Genomic DNA, 15,201 nt, shown 5'->3' with positions numbered 1-15,201 from the left:
GTTTGCGTGAGTGAAATATGCGGGTGAGATTTCTCGTCGCAACGCGTTCTATTTATTTCCAACGCGCGTGGTAGGCGCCTTTAAATGCGTTTATTTTGTTATTTCATTCGCTGGCACTGTTTATTTTGTCATTTCTCACAACTGAATGTCCAAGCTGACTGTTTTGGCTGTAACATTATATAGATCCACAATGTTTCAGTATCTGAAACATCAAAATCACATTTCATAGAAAAACTTCATAGAAAGGAAGCATACGACATTATATGAAACAGCATAACATATAATCAATGATTAATTCAAAAAATGCCATGACAATGAGTCAACTGTACAAGAAAGTTCACACTTTAGTATACGTAAATGCATTGTTTCATGCTGACGGGCTGCGATTATCTTTTGAATTTGGTCTATTGGTATTGTTTTTCATATCATTTCGGTTTTCAATAACCTGTTTTAAAGTTTCGAAACCAAATGTAAGATGTATCACATAATTTATTTAAATGTGTATCAATAATGCTCAGACGCCAGAAAATAGCTTACGACAGTGAACTGATAATTCAATAACATAATATTAGTAACATCCTGGGTAATCCATAATACTTACGTTTTTCATCGTTAAAATGTTAATCGTTGCTATTTATACATATTCACAGATATTGATGAGTGTCTGGTTGACAATGGTGGATGTACTCATAAATGTATTAATATTAAAGGCAATTTGACATGTGACTGTTGGCCTGGATTCAATCTGATTAAAATCTGATGTAGTGTACAGGCTTTAATTATTTTGGCTATAAACTTGTTTTAATTTTATTTTGTATTACTTTTGTTATTAATGCCCTTTTATTTTATTATTTTACTTTGATTTTGATTTTTTTTAATTCCGCCCTACCTACATCTGAACCGATGCCTATGTAAGTCCCGTTCAAATCTCGCGTAAGTAACAGCCAATCACAGTCCCCCTTTTATACAGGCTGTCGGTTGCTTACTTTTCAGTGTATACGGGCAATTCTTCTGTACATTTATATTTTGCCCACTTGAATAAACCATTAATAGAAAATTGCTAGTATATTTTTATTTGCAAAAGAAATTCCACAGCATTTTACAATTTTTGTCATTTCATTGAATATTTTTTTCACTTCCAACAAATGTGTACACTTCCAGATACATCTTCGCCAGCCAAGGTTCGTTCATTCAGTCATCGCTTCAATTTTACATCACTGAGCATAATTATCTAGAATGGAAGCAAAAAAAAAGTAAATCGTAATGATTAGAACACTGTAAACAGCTATAGTAAACAATGCAAACTGATTTTAAATTGTATAGCGGTCACCGGCCCACGGCATCGACGCAGAAAATTGGAGCAAAACAATATTTCCTGATCAATTGCGATGTGTTCCAAATAAAAAATATTTTATTCCAGTCCAAATCAGCTCATTTACTTTAATAAAGTGTTATTGTATAATGTACAAAATGTTGATACAATTTGATGAATATTTACAGCTACGGCTTCAATACCGTAGACGATTTTGGCCCGATCTTCAACAAAACATCACCCGTCTCCAGGGCCGGCGACTGGAAAAAGACACTGGTGTTCGGTCGAACCGGTGGAAACAAAATCGTCACTCCCAGAATAACTATGCAAAATAACGATCTAAAGTCGAACCATTCGAGCCACAATATTAACATAAAAATGACTTTCGTTGCATTTGACAATGATAAACTTACCGAAAAGCCGTGTTTTTTTCGGTCGGTATAATCCGCCATTTTATTTGAGTGTGTTTGCCATCAGACTCTGCCCGGTGACGTCATCATGTGCGCTATAAAAGGAGGTCTGTGATTCGTTGACTAAAATCGTCGATAGTGGGTCTCGTTGAAATCTCGTTACATAGGCATCGGTTCAGATGTAGGTAGGGCGGAATTAAAAAAAATCACAAAATCAAAATCAAAGTAAAATAATAAAATAAAAGGGCATTAATAACAAAAGTAATAAAAAATAAAATTAAAATAAGTTTATAGCCAAAATAATTAAAGCCCGTACACTACATCAGATTTTAATCAGATTGGCCTGGATTCTACTTGGGTTCTGATGGCTCGTCCTGTTATGGTAAGTATCAACAACATATTTTGTTCAGCGAAAATTCAGCAATTTCAACGCAACCAAAATTAGGAATAGACAAAACAAACTGAATACATCAATAATAGAGCCACAACCACACATGATCTCGGTAGATGTAGTAATGTTATTTTGAATCAAATAGTCGTCTACAATTATGCGACTCTATTTTTAAATTTATCTTTAGTTTTTAGTCCCTTTGTATAGTGTGCTCAGTACAAGTTTGGTTTATAAAACCACGGCCATATATTCTGGATTCTCAAGCATGTTTTAAAACCAACATCATTCTTTGTTCTGACCATTTAGTTTAGATCATTTCGGTTTATCAAAACATTTAAGCACACATAACTTAACGAAGAAGTTTTGATGTATTTTCAGTTATTTAATTTTTTTCTATTTATATTGTATCTGTACCAGCTTAGGTTTTAATGTAGAGTTACTGTTTTTGTATGTGCCTTCTACTATATCTATACTGTCTAGTGCATTTATACATTTGTGAAACTTGATACAAGTTTTGGTCAGAGGGTTAAGTGCTAAGAAAATTCTGTTATTTCCTACCGATCCAATATTTAGTATGTCTATATGCATATCATGTTAATCAGTGTTCAATATTCACAGACATTGACGAATGTCAAACTATTAATGGTGGTTGTAGTCATGAGTGTACCAATAGTGTTGGCAATTTCACATGTAGCTGTCGTGATGGTTTCAGCATTGACTCTGATGGTTATTCATGTTATGGTAAGTATCACTAAACATATCCTGATCAGTGAACACACTTTACATGCATAAAAATAAAGTATAGTGGGCAAAGTTTTCATTTTTAATAGCATGTATAGTTTACATGTGACACAACGCTCATCTTCATTAGGATGTTATCACATCACAAGTCTCATGGTCGGTTGGTCGATGACTAAATCGGTCCCTTCCCCACCATCAGGCTTGACGTACTAAAATAATAATCTGTTGGAGGGCGGTGAGCTAATGCCATCCATACCCGAATCTTAAAATGCAGACGTTGTTTGGAACAAACTATCTTCATCCTGCCGACCACTTTGAACTTTCCAAAATTTAATATTTGCGGTTGTTTCACAAATAACATAAACATTGAATACGTTCACATGACAACATCACGATCATCACACGGAATGAAAAAAAAAGTAGTTCCCCGGGGGGAAACATCACGCCGAATAACGTCATGCACTGTCAAAATGTAAAATAATTTAAAGATATTCGTAAATTGTGTTTCATTCTTGGCATAATGTAATAGTCTCACGAAGTACTTAGTGAAACACAAGCTGGATTTTAAAAGGGAAGAAGCAATGCAAAACAAATTCACAAATTATTAGTAAAAACTAGCAAAACAATAAAATGTGTTTTCTCCATAAGCTCCAAGATAGGTTTCGACAGAGGCATAGCATGGGAGCATTGTAGTGCACAATAGAAAGTATGATATTTGCACAACAGTGACTCGCCTAATTCAGCACTTGTACCAGAAAGTTTGAACAAACGTCATCACTACAGTAGTTTAGTTTTGTTTGGTTTGATACAAAATTCGGTGACCGACATTTAGATGTATTCTGTTAGTCACTCTTCACACCGAAAAAAAGTTATGGAGTGAATATCAATGTAGGAAAAAGTCAAAAAAATTATGAAAACATTATTCTAGCAGAAATACTTGTTATACAGAATATGAAGATTCTGCAAAATGTAAACTGTTTCAAATATACTGATGCCACAATAACAACAGATTCTACCAGAAATAAGTTTAAACACGGAATTGAAACAGCTACTAGTACACTGACTAGACTAGAGGAAACCAAACGATAAAATCTGATTTTCAAAAAAACTAATAAATACGTTGATGACAGCTATTGTAACATCAGTTTCATTATATTGAACTTTAGTAGAAACCGAAGTGTTACAGCGGGCTGTTATTTATTAGTTATAGGGAAAAGACAGACAGAGCAGCCAAAGGAATGGAGGATGGACGATGTCACATGACTAAACTCAAAGACAATGAACTTGAGCTATTTTGCAACACGACTTGTCTGTAACTTAGTTCAACATCTTTGTGAATGCTGTGTTCCGTTCACAATTGCCTTATCTTATATTTTTGTGACAAGTTAACCTGGATCTTTATTCTAACTCATATGAAGCCTGGTAATGACTCGATATATATTCACAATATATATATTCATATACATTGATGTAGTTACTGATTGATGTATTCTGGTACGTTTTGTCTTCGATGTAAGTTTAGACTGAAACACATTTTCAAAATCATCTTATATTAACAAAATATCAACGAATATTCAAATACGGCATCCTCACCCATAATATGTGTTATAGGTGAAAAATGGAGACAATAGTACTGCGTATAATGTAGAACAAAGTTAACCACACGAGGCATCGAATACCAACAGTGTGATCCGTTACTTTCAATTCAATATACCACAGCACTGCAGTACAAAATTATCATTAACGTTAAATACTCTGTATTAGAACGTGGTGACAATTCATCAATCGGTGGTCATGCATATTTGGCACAGAAGGCACAGAAAAAACACAGAATTTCATGTCCCGCCTTTTGAGGGAAACATTTCGTCAGTACAAATTATTATTTGCTCTTAGAATACATTTCCATGACCGTAGTGTTAAAATAAAAGAACATTTACTAGCCATAATCCCCACATAAAGTAGAAATAACATTCTCATAAATACACTCTTTGAAAAAGTCGCACAGGGTAATTTACAAGTACAAGAGCACAACAAATATATCCAGACATATCCAGTTTGAGGCCAAATACGAAACATTTTACAATCACTAAAAACTATAATACTTTCAAAATTAACCGCCATGTTTCTTTGAGTAAAATTATACGGAAGTTCTAATATATTCCCAGACAATGATGAGTGTATGGTTGATAACGGTAGATGTAGCCAAGTGTGTACTAATGATATTGGAACGTACACATGTAGCTGTCGAGCTGGTTATATTATTGATTCTGATTCTCATTCCTGCAATGGTATGTATCTATCAATTTTGACAAGCTATATATCTCTTGCTGTAAATACTGAGTAGAAATAAAATGTTATTCTGGGTAAAAAGAAATGTCAGATATTTCATAATGTGCATGGGAATTAACAAAAAACGACAGAACATTAACAATTGGGTAAGACAATAGCTTTTAATTCATGAATTATGAATAGAAAGTAACCCGGAAATTATATTACAGAAGCCACGCACAGAATTTTGAGAACAATACTGTTTTCACAACTACACTACATATATTAATCACAAAAATTTATAGTAAAACTATTAAGTAGGTACAAGCTGTTTAGATCGATAACTATGATATATAGTACGCACTAATTGGCAATCATTGTCCCAAGCACTAATCGGCATATGTTGAAACTATAGCCTTTTTGCTGTTCAGCAAAATGTAAAAATGTTTATATTTTCAATACTAACTTTCAGTTAATTATATGTGATTGTTGATAAACCCCTAATGCAGTCCAATAAATTAATAAAGATATCTGGCACTGTGATATCAAGTTAACTATGATTTATATGGCAAATATGAACTTTTTTCAGCTATAGTTTTAGAAGTCGTGATCGTTGCATGCCCTAATCACACAAAAGCATAATTCCTATAGGGATTTACAAAGCTAAATAGAATTGCAGCAATGTCATATGATATAACAGCATTGCAACTGTTCCAACGTTGGGTTAAACAATGAGGAAGACGTTTGTTTCCCATTACATGTACTGTAGGATGTTAAATGCTTCCTCTTCATATGAAATAATATGCGGACGTTTAACAAATGCCTGTTTTAGGGGTGAAAACTATCTGGATAGAACAAATTGCTTGATGACACAGAATATATGTTGTTTGTTATTACCAAGTAAACTTATGTGACATATTCGTAGATATTGACGAGTGTCTGATTGAAAATGGCGACTGTTTCCACGAGTGCACCAATACTGATGGTAATTTTACATGCAGCTGTTGGCCAGGTTTCGCCATGGCTGCAGATAATTCATGCATTGGTGAGTATTAATTACTAATTTTAACCAGCGACGATTTGATTCTTGTTTAGCAAATAATGACAGAAAAGGACAAATTTGAATATGCCTGGCATACTACAAACAATTATACCTAAATTCTACATAGATGATAACATTTAATTTAATGTTAATCACCAACAATAGATCATTAAATATATAGCACAAATAACAAAATTGTATTTGTTCGTAACATATTTGCACGAATGAGAGAAGTGAATCGCGTAAGACGTTGTTTCCTAAAATTTGAGGCTATCTCTCAATACATTATTACTAGAAACGTAGGGCAAAGGTGTATACAAATGGCTTTACGGCATTGCATCGACATTCTCACGGTATTTTCGTCATATCATATTTATGCTTCATCTTTAAAAGCTCTTTAAGACACATTACTATAACCACATAAATTAAACATATATTGTACTATGCCTACTTGGTAGTACAGGAACTATTGTAAACGTATGTTGTATTATGCCTACTTGGTAGTACAGGAACTATTGTAAACGTATGTTGTACTATGCCTACTTGGTAGTACAGGGACTATTGTAAACGTATGTTGTACTATGCCTACTTGGTAGTACAGGGACTATTGTAAATGTATGTTGTATTATGCCTACTTGGTAGTACAGGGACTATTGTAAACGTATGTTGTACTATGCCTACTTGGTAGTACAGGGACTATTGTAAACGTATGTTGTATTATGCCTACTTGGTAGTACAGGGACTATTGTAAACGTATGTTGTACTATGCCTACCTGGTAGTACAGGGACTATTGTAAATGTATGTTGTATTATGCCTACTTGGTAGTACAGGGACTATTGTAAACGTATGTTGTACTATGCCTACTTGGTAGTACAGGGACTATTGTAAACGTATGTTGTATTATGCCTACTTGGTAGTACAGGGACTATTGTAAACGTATGTTGTATTATGCCTACTTGGTAGTACAGGGACTATTGTAAACGTATGTTGTATTATGCCTACTTGGTAGTACAGAGACTATTGTAAACGTATGTTGTACTATGCCTACCTGGTAGTACAGGGACTATTGTAAATGTATGTTGTATTATGTTGTATTATGCCTACTTGGTAGTACAGGGACTATTGTAAACGTATGTTGTATTATGCCTACTTGGTAGTACAGGGACTATTGTAAACGTATGTTGTACTATGCCTACTTGGTAGTACAGGGACTATTGTAAACGTATGTTGTATTATGCCTACTTGGTAGTACAGGGACTATTGTAAACGTATGTTGTATTATGCCTACTTGGTAGTACAGGGACTATTGTAAACGTATGTTGTACTATGCCTACTCGGTAGTACAGGGATTATTGTAAACGTATGTTGTATTATGCCTACTTGGTAGTACAGGGACTATTGTAAACGTATGTTGTACTATGCCTACTTGGTAGTACAGGGACTATTGTAAACGTATGTTGTATTATGCCTACTTGGTAGTACAGGGACTATTGTAAACGTATGCTGTAATATGCCTACTTGGTAGTACAGGGACTATTGTAAACGTATGTTGTATTATGCCTACTTGGTAGTACAGGAACTATTGTAAACGTATGTTGTATTATGCCTACTTGGTAGTACAGGGACTATTGTAAACGTATGTTGTATTATGCCTACTTGATAGTACAGGGACTATTGTAAACGTATATTGTACTATGCCTACTTGGTAGTACAGGGACTATTGTAAACGTATGTTGTATTATGCCTACTTGGTAGTACAGGGACTATTGTAAACGTATGTTGTATTATGCCTACTTGGTAGTACAGGGACTATTGTAAACGTATGTTGTATTATGCCTACTTATTAGTACAGGGACTATTGTAAACATATGTTGTACTATGCCTACTTGGTAGTACAGGGACTATTGTAAACGTATGTTGTATTATGCCTGCTTATTAGTATAGGGACTATTGTAAACGTATGTTATACTATGCCTACTTGGTAGTACAGGGACTATTGTAAACGTATGTTGTATTATGCCTACTTTGTACTACAGGGACTATTTTAAACGTGTGTTGTATTATGCCTACTTGGTAGTACATGGACTATTGTAAACGTATGCTGTACTATGCCTATTTGGTAGTACGGGGACTATTGTAAACGTATGCTGTACTATGCCTATTTGGTAGTACATGGACTATTGTAAACGTATGCTGTACTATGCCTATTTGGTAGTACAGGGACTATTGTAAAAGTATGTAAGTATTATGCCTAATTGGTAGTACAGGGACTATTGTAAAAGTATGTTGTATTTGTATTTGTATTTATTTATTTACACCAGAAAAAGAAAATATACATAACACAATTAATTTTTCCTTTTTACCACTGCAAAGGATTCTGGTGTGGGTCATGGAAATAGCTCATTTGAGCTAGTCGAGTCCTAGACCCGGAATAAGAAATAATACTGTACTGACGTGCGGATTATCATAAATTTATCATATACATATATTTTTATCGTGAAGTGGTGCAACATTATAGTTCAATTACTAAATATCAAAATAAAATAAATAAGTCATTGAAATTGCTGAGTGAATATAAACATTATTTTGTCGCACAATAAATAAATCACTAAATTTAATAAATCATTTTCTACAAAATAAACTAATCACTAAACTGCAAAATCAAGCAAACAATCAGTCTGTCAATGAAAAAAAAAATATCAAAAGGTAATCATATATATGTATATATGTGATTTTTATGCTCTATCCTGATATGGTGAATAATCATAATTCAATTGAATAAATAAGTAAATAAATAACTATGCCTTGGTAGTACATGGACTATAGTAAACGTATGTTGTATTATGCCTACTTGTTAGTACATGGACTATAGTAAACGTATGTTGTATTATGCCTACTTGGTAGTACAGGGACTATTGTAAAAGTATGTTGTATTATGCCTACTTATTAGTACAGGGACTATTGTAAAAGTATGTTGTACTATGCCTTCTTGGTAGTACATGGACTATAGTAAACGTATGTTGTATTATGCCTACTTGGTAGTACAGGGACTATTGTAAAAGTATGTTGTACTATGCCTACTTATTAGTACATGGACTATTGTAAAAGTATGTTGTACTATGCCTTCTTGGTAGTACATGGACTATAGTAAACGTATGTTGTATTATGCCGACCTGGTAGTACAGGGACTATTGTAAAAGTATGTTGTATTATGCCTACTTATTAGTACAGGGACTATTGTAAAAGTATGTTGTATTTTGCCTACTTGGTAGTACAGGGACTATTGTAAACGTATGTTGTATTATGCCTACTTATTAGTACAGGGACTATTGTAAACGTATGTTGTATTATGCATACTTATTAGTACAGGGACTATTGTGAACGGATGTTGCATTATGCCTACTTGGTAGTACAGGGACTATTTTAAACGTATGTGTCCTGCGACATTGCTACATTATATTATATATTCATAGACATTGACGAATGCCAGACAAACAATGGTGGATGTAGTGATTATTGCACCAATGATGTTGGTGCATACACGTGTAGCTGTTCAAATGGTTATTTTTTGGATTCAGATGGCCACTCATGCTATGGTATGTATTAAAGACAGATTACATTCATATATTACTATTAAATATATCAATTTTAAAACACAGGCCCATGTATATTACTTACTCTAATTCATAAATCAAGCAGTGTACTGTGCCGTGAATAACCTAATCTCATTGTTGTTTTGCGTTACATTTTTACCGACCGCCGACTTATTCATAATTTAACATATTAATTATAATCGTGATATTATAGCAGTTTTAATCTACATGAAAATGTTCATAAATGGGGTTATTTGATGTGCTTATATAACGTCGCTTAAAGTGACCCTATTTTACTTGTTCCGCCGGAAAACAGAACTTTAATCGTTCGTTATGACATTGTGTATTAAGTCATCCAAACGTTATAGCTTACGTCAGATTTTGCAAATAAAATATTTGAAACATCTAACAAATTTAAAAGAAAAGAGTGTGACACATTATCTTGGTGCAAAATATCGGTTTAGTTCACTGCATTAGACATGGTACGACTAGAAAAACGAACAGAACAATATTTAATGTAAAATATCTAATGATTTATTCGTGTATGCACATAGTTCAAGTACACATCTGTACCATATTAAATTATTAGACATGAAATTAATGAGTTTATTTACAACACACTAATGGGGCGACATACAAACAAAAATAAAGCTTGTTTATGTTATTGTGCAGGTCCTACAGTGGAATGTTCAAGATATTTCATCATACAAGAAATTTTACCCTTTTTGGAAGCACAGGCTCGGTGTGCTGAATTTAATGGGACGCTGGGGAGTATTAATTCTGACGAAGCGTACTCTGCTGTGGACGCTTTCTTTGGGGAAGTTCGACCACATGTAAATGCGTGGGTTGGAGCTAAAAGAATATCCGGAGAGTACTTCTGGCTTGATGGCAGTGAGTTCAATCATGCGAAGTGGGCGAATAACCAACCCAACAACCAGGATTGTGTATACAAAGGGTAAGCAAACCAATATTGGTCGATAAAAAGTAACTAAACTATGTTATGAATTTCATAATGTTTGTGGTATACAATATGTGTATGTTGCCTGCGATTTTTCAGCCGTTTTTCATAGTTTATTTCAAGTACATACAACATAAAATCATTTAACAAAATAGCAGCAGTTCTGATTCCATTTGTCTATTGTTCAAATTTTAACTCGTTCAATTATTCAACCATCGTTCTACCTAAACAAAATGCAGATGATTTTAGTAAATATATACTAGTATATATTGAGCAAGAGACCAGAACAGAAATAATTCAAATTTGATGAAAACAGCTTACAATATGTATTAAATAGTGTGAAAGATGGGTCGATTATGAAATAAAACATTGTTTCACGATATGTGCGATATTTTCACAGCTTTATATTTGAAACCTGTTACGCTATTTAATAAAATGACATTTATGTAACGGTGGTTGAGGTTATTCGTATATGTAGTAGAGGCGCAGAGTGAAGGAACAGTAATTACTCGTAATTTATTTCCTCTCTGGATATAAGACAGGTACATAACTGAGAATTAAATGATTTTACATACATACGGTATATTTCTTCCTGTTTATGTTACCACATATAAGTAACGTTTACACAAGTGCCAAATTGTCAAATACAAACGTAATAGGATTAGTTTAGAACAATGCGTTACGCCATGGATTAGTTTGAATATTAAGAAAGTTTGTTACAATATCACGATAACACACGTTATCACTGTTATAAATTTGGCATACAATATGCAATACGAATAAAAATTTATTTTTGATATTCTATGTTTTTCTTCTGTTCAAAATAGTTTTACTTTGAATTTGTTATCAAGTTACCTAACTTGTCATTGTATTCATTTTTTGTAAGCGTACAGCTGTGCAATATATTGTTATACTACTACAAATAATAACAAATAATCATGAATTGTTTTATTGTAGATGGAGTACTAACCACAGATATTATACTGGTGGTTGCGGGATGACACATCCAGCCTCTCTGTGTGAAGAAAACGGTAAATTTTAATATGAAAATTACATAAATTCCACGTTATCCCTCATTTTGATGTAATGAAATACAAGTATCCGTCTGCCACTTATAACACGCGTGTTGTAACTTTCTCAGTTGAGAAAACATTATACACAAATTGACCAGCGTTATTATTTAAAAAAAAAGAATGTCTGGAGCAGATCAGGCAACAATCTTAAAATCAATCGCAATTTCTGTCGCAACTGTCCAAACATACTATATTTTGTCCTGATCTGATTGAAGATGACCGAATGACAATAATTTTAATTCCAAAATTATATCGAAATTAGAGATTCATCCAATACTGAAGCGGATCGCAGTCCTATGTGTTCAGTCACGTTTAGTGTGTAACAATTACATCATACTACTATATAGCTGGTGTACATGTATAATACAAACATTGCATCTAATCCACTCTGTAAATGTTATTGTGTTTCTATCTTTGGCAGTATGTTAAGCAGGAATTGGTGGGCAGAGTGACATGTCGTCGTGGGATATGAACTATAAACTTAGCGAATTTAGTATTGAATGTGTCAGTTTGTGACAGTATGCATTATCAAATAACGAATAACACACAGTTGCTCTAAGACGCTACATCTCGGGTTATATCTTTATGAGACTGTATATTCTATTTGTAAATCATACGTTACAACTAATTTGTATGAATTGCACATTGTATTTTTTATACAACATAATACTTGTTTATTTGTTTGTTTTGCTATTGCTATTGCCAGATTAAAGCTGGTGCTAAACCTAACATATTGTCGCCTGTTATCTTACTTTCATCTGTCTAATCATTAAGCATTCCATCACCTTTTTCAAAACTTTAATTTCATAAATTACCCGCCATATTTTATAATACTCTTTGATAGCTGAAAACCAGGCATCCCAAATATATGAGACGACTATGTGTTCTAGTAAAAAAAAAATCTACATGTGTAGGACAAAATAAATGACCTATTAGAACGTGTTCATTGTGGTTAGGATGTGCGATATTACAATCCTCTTGTTATATGACGGCAGACAGTTCATTACATCTTATTATCTCCTAATATTACTCATATGAAAGCCAATTTAATCGTGTGTTTTCAAGTATCTGTGTACGCATGTTCGCCCTCCTGTATTCGGTCATATCTCACATTTGCCCGGACCGATCAAGTTGAAACTTCAAAATATATCTAACATCGCATCGGAACTATGCATCAGCATTTGTCATGGTCATGGTAGCTATTTTGTTTTAAAGCACGTGGTTCAAGATTTATGTGTTTAACATGCATGGACTGATCAAGTTTCAACTTCACACGTACATTATATCGCAGGTATGCACACACAGATTACATACTTCTAACACTGGCAGCGCTCTCAATTTCTTTACAGTTAGAAGTGGAAAGGAGTTGAGAACGCCATTAATGTTAAAAGTGTGATATGTCCATGTATTTTTTTTATTCGATTAAAACTAGATCTCGCACAGTTCATTATTTGATGCTTTTCATAAACGTATGGTTTCTGTTATTATGTTCGGAATTACAAAAATATGATTGCAATGTAGCTGTGAGTTTTGGAACTGATATTCCAGGAAGGCGTGTCCAATATATTGCAGATAATGACAATATCCAAACGATAGGTGTGTTCAATACGTTTCACTAATGTCAATGGAAAGACAACAAAGTGGTCCATCATATAGTAGATAGGCACAATGAAGGAAATAATTTATGCTCATAATGCTCATATGCTCAGTGGATTGGCCGTATTGCGGACCGATAGGAACATATTCTTGTAGAACCTGTTCTGACTAGTATTTTGTTATCAAAGATATTCAACTTCCATGAAGGCAAGTTGTAATCAGATGATATTATCGATCTACCTGATGATAACAGTGTTGATAATGGGTGATTCAATGTCAAAAAAAGTCAAGTTGCTGAGACATAAACGGCCATTCATGATTCACCTACAGATGAATTAGATACTAATTACTCGCTAACGACTCATTGCTGTGAAGTGTATGGTATTTAAAAAAGAAATGATCACCTTATTCACATAAAAAAATGTGTACTAATCAATTATTGGATAACGCTGGTCTACTTTGATATGCCAAAAAACAGCTTTCATTCTTCTGTTGCAATAACGTTGGTTGCAAAATAGTATCCATTTAAGAAAATGTTATGCAAGTATGTGTTGAAGAGAGGGTCATTACACCAGGGAATTCCATGGTCTGGGAGTCATACATACAATGGAATATGTTGCCGTTATGTGCAATACATCATTCAAAAATATTGAAATGAAGCAGTAATTTTTTTGATGGGTACTCAAATAACTCGTCACAGCACATCTCGGACGTAACATGGAACTGAAAAGAATATATATTTTCCATGTGACGAGGCCAGGAATATGAAATAATAAGAAGAAGAAATGTTTTTAGATTTATTAAACATGTTGAGAGGAATATCGAGTATCATTGTCGTGTTTAGGGAGTGTGCATCAGTATGTGACAACACATAAATGCAATGAATAATCTCTAGTTATGTTGTACAATATAAATTGATGCACTCAGAATCAATAAGTTTTTTTATGGAAGGTAGTGACAAGTGTAACGTTAACTCCTGATCATAGTTTTCGAGTGCACTTGTAAATTCAAGTGTGGAGTGGTAAAGTGTACAACAGTGCGTGTACAAACTGTAAAAGCTCCTGCACCAGATAATCTTCTTAAATTAAACAGTGCTTCCAGATTCCAGATTTGAATTCTATATTTCAATGTCTCTCATTCAATTGATATGTCACATATAAATCTTTGAAGACAATTACGTAAGTTTAAATTATAATAACATTTTCCATAAGACATTGGAGATCTAAAATACAAAGGTTGCTTGCACGTTTAGAGGGGTTAATTGTAGCCGTATATAGACTATATAATTTCCTCAAATATACATTAAAATTAATGTTTTTAAAAAAAACGTATTTCTTATCTTTTGATTTGTCTCTACTTTTTTCTGTTACTAAGCTGCATTGCATTATAACAAAATAATTGAAATACCTCCTGTTGAAGCTTTTTTGGGGTTGAGGCATTTTAACAATTTGACTGAATTGTCTAAAATATTGTTATGATAACATAGTTTATTATTTTTTATTGAATTCAATGATGTGCGGGTCATCACAAGATGGCAATCTCTCACCATCACTGAATTACTATCGCGCTAAAAAACTCGCGTGTGAAACTACGAAATCATTGAAACAAAATAAAAGAAAAAAAATGATACATATGATACCTATTAATTGTACTTTGCAAAGTTGTCAAGTTCGACCAGAGACCATAATAAAGATGATACACGCTGTACTGTACTGCAGTGGTCATGGCAATGCAAAGATTGACATCAGTCAAATGAGTTGGGAATATTTGATGCGATTTTATTTTGTGAGAGGTGACGGAATTTTTCTTTGGCGTT

The 15,201-nt window shown here is 33.6% G+C and overlaps 1 protein-coding gene and 1 long non-coding RNA gene across 2 annotated transcripts; one reads left to right on the top strand and one right to left on the bottom strand.

Moving 5' to 3' along the window:
* Window positions 1–1,057: 1,057 nt before the first annotated feature.
* Window positions 1,058–2,055, bottom strand: LOC146737944 (uncharacterized). Its single transcript, XR_014930793.1, has 2 exons — window positions 1,726–2,055; window positions 1,058–1,231 (listed from the first exon to the last, which is right to left on the bottom strand). It is a non-coding gene; the product is annotated as an uncharacterized LOC146737944 (long non-coding RNA).
* Window positions 2,056–2,086: 31 nt separating this feature from the next.
* Window positions 2,087–12,518, top strand: LOC146737943 (uncharacterized). Its single transcript, XM_085504628.1, has 8 exons — window positions 2,087–2,104; window positions 2,716–2,854; window positions 5,020–5,142; window positions 6,048–6,167; window positions 9,639–9,761; window positions 10,431–10,713; window positions 11,674–11,747; window positions 12,211–12,518. The coding sequence occupies exons 1-8, from the start codon at window positions 2,087–2,089 to the stop codon at window positions 12,216–12,218; spliced, it is 888 nt and encodes a 295-aa protein (XP_085360754.1). The 3' UTR covers window positions 12,219–12,518.
* The last annotated feature ends 2,683 nt before the right edge of the window (window positions 12,519–15,201 follow it).

This window comes from Saccoglossus kowalevskii, chromosome 10 (assembly GCF_978046115.1).
Source record: "Saccoglossus kowalevskii chromosome 10, keSacKowa6.1, whole genome shotgun sequence".
Classification (NCBI taxonomy): Eukaryota; Metazoa; Hemichordata; class Enteropneusta; family Harrimaniidae; genus Saccoglossus; species Saccoglossus kowalevskii.
Note: the sequence above shows the minus strand (reverse complement) of the source record. Positions and strands in the feature narration are given on the sequence as shown.

Excerpts from the sequence above, each read along its gene's own strand:
- LOC146737943 (XM_085504628.1), top strand. Across the intron at positions 5,143-6,047 it reads TGATTCTCATTCCTGCAATG|ATATTGACGAGTGTCTGATT; the intron begins GTATGTATCTAT and ends ACATATTCGTAG. Across the intron at positions 6,168-9,638 it reads TGCAGATAATTCATGCATTG|ACATTGACGAATGCCAGACA; the intron begins GTGAGTATTAAT and ends ATATATTCATAG.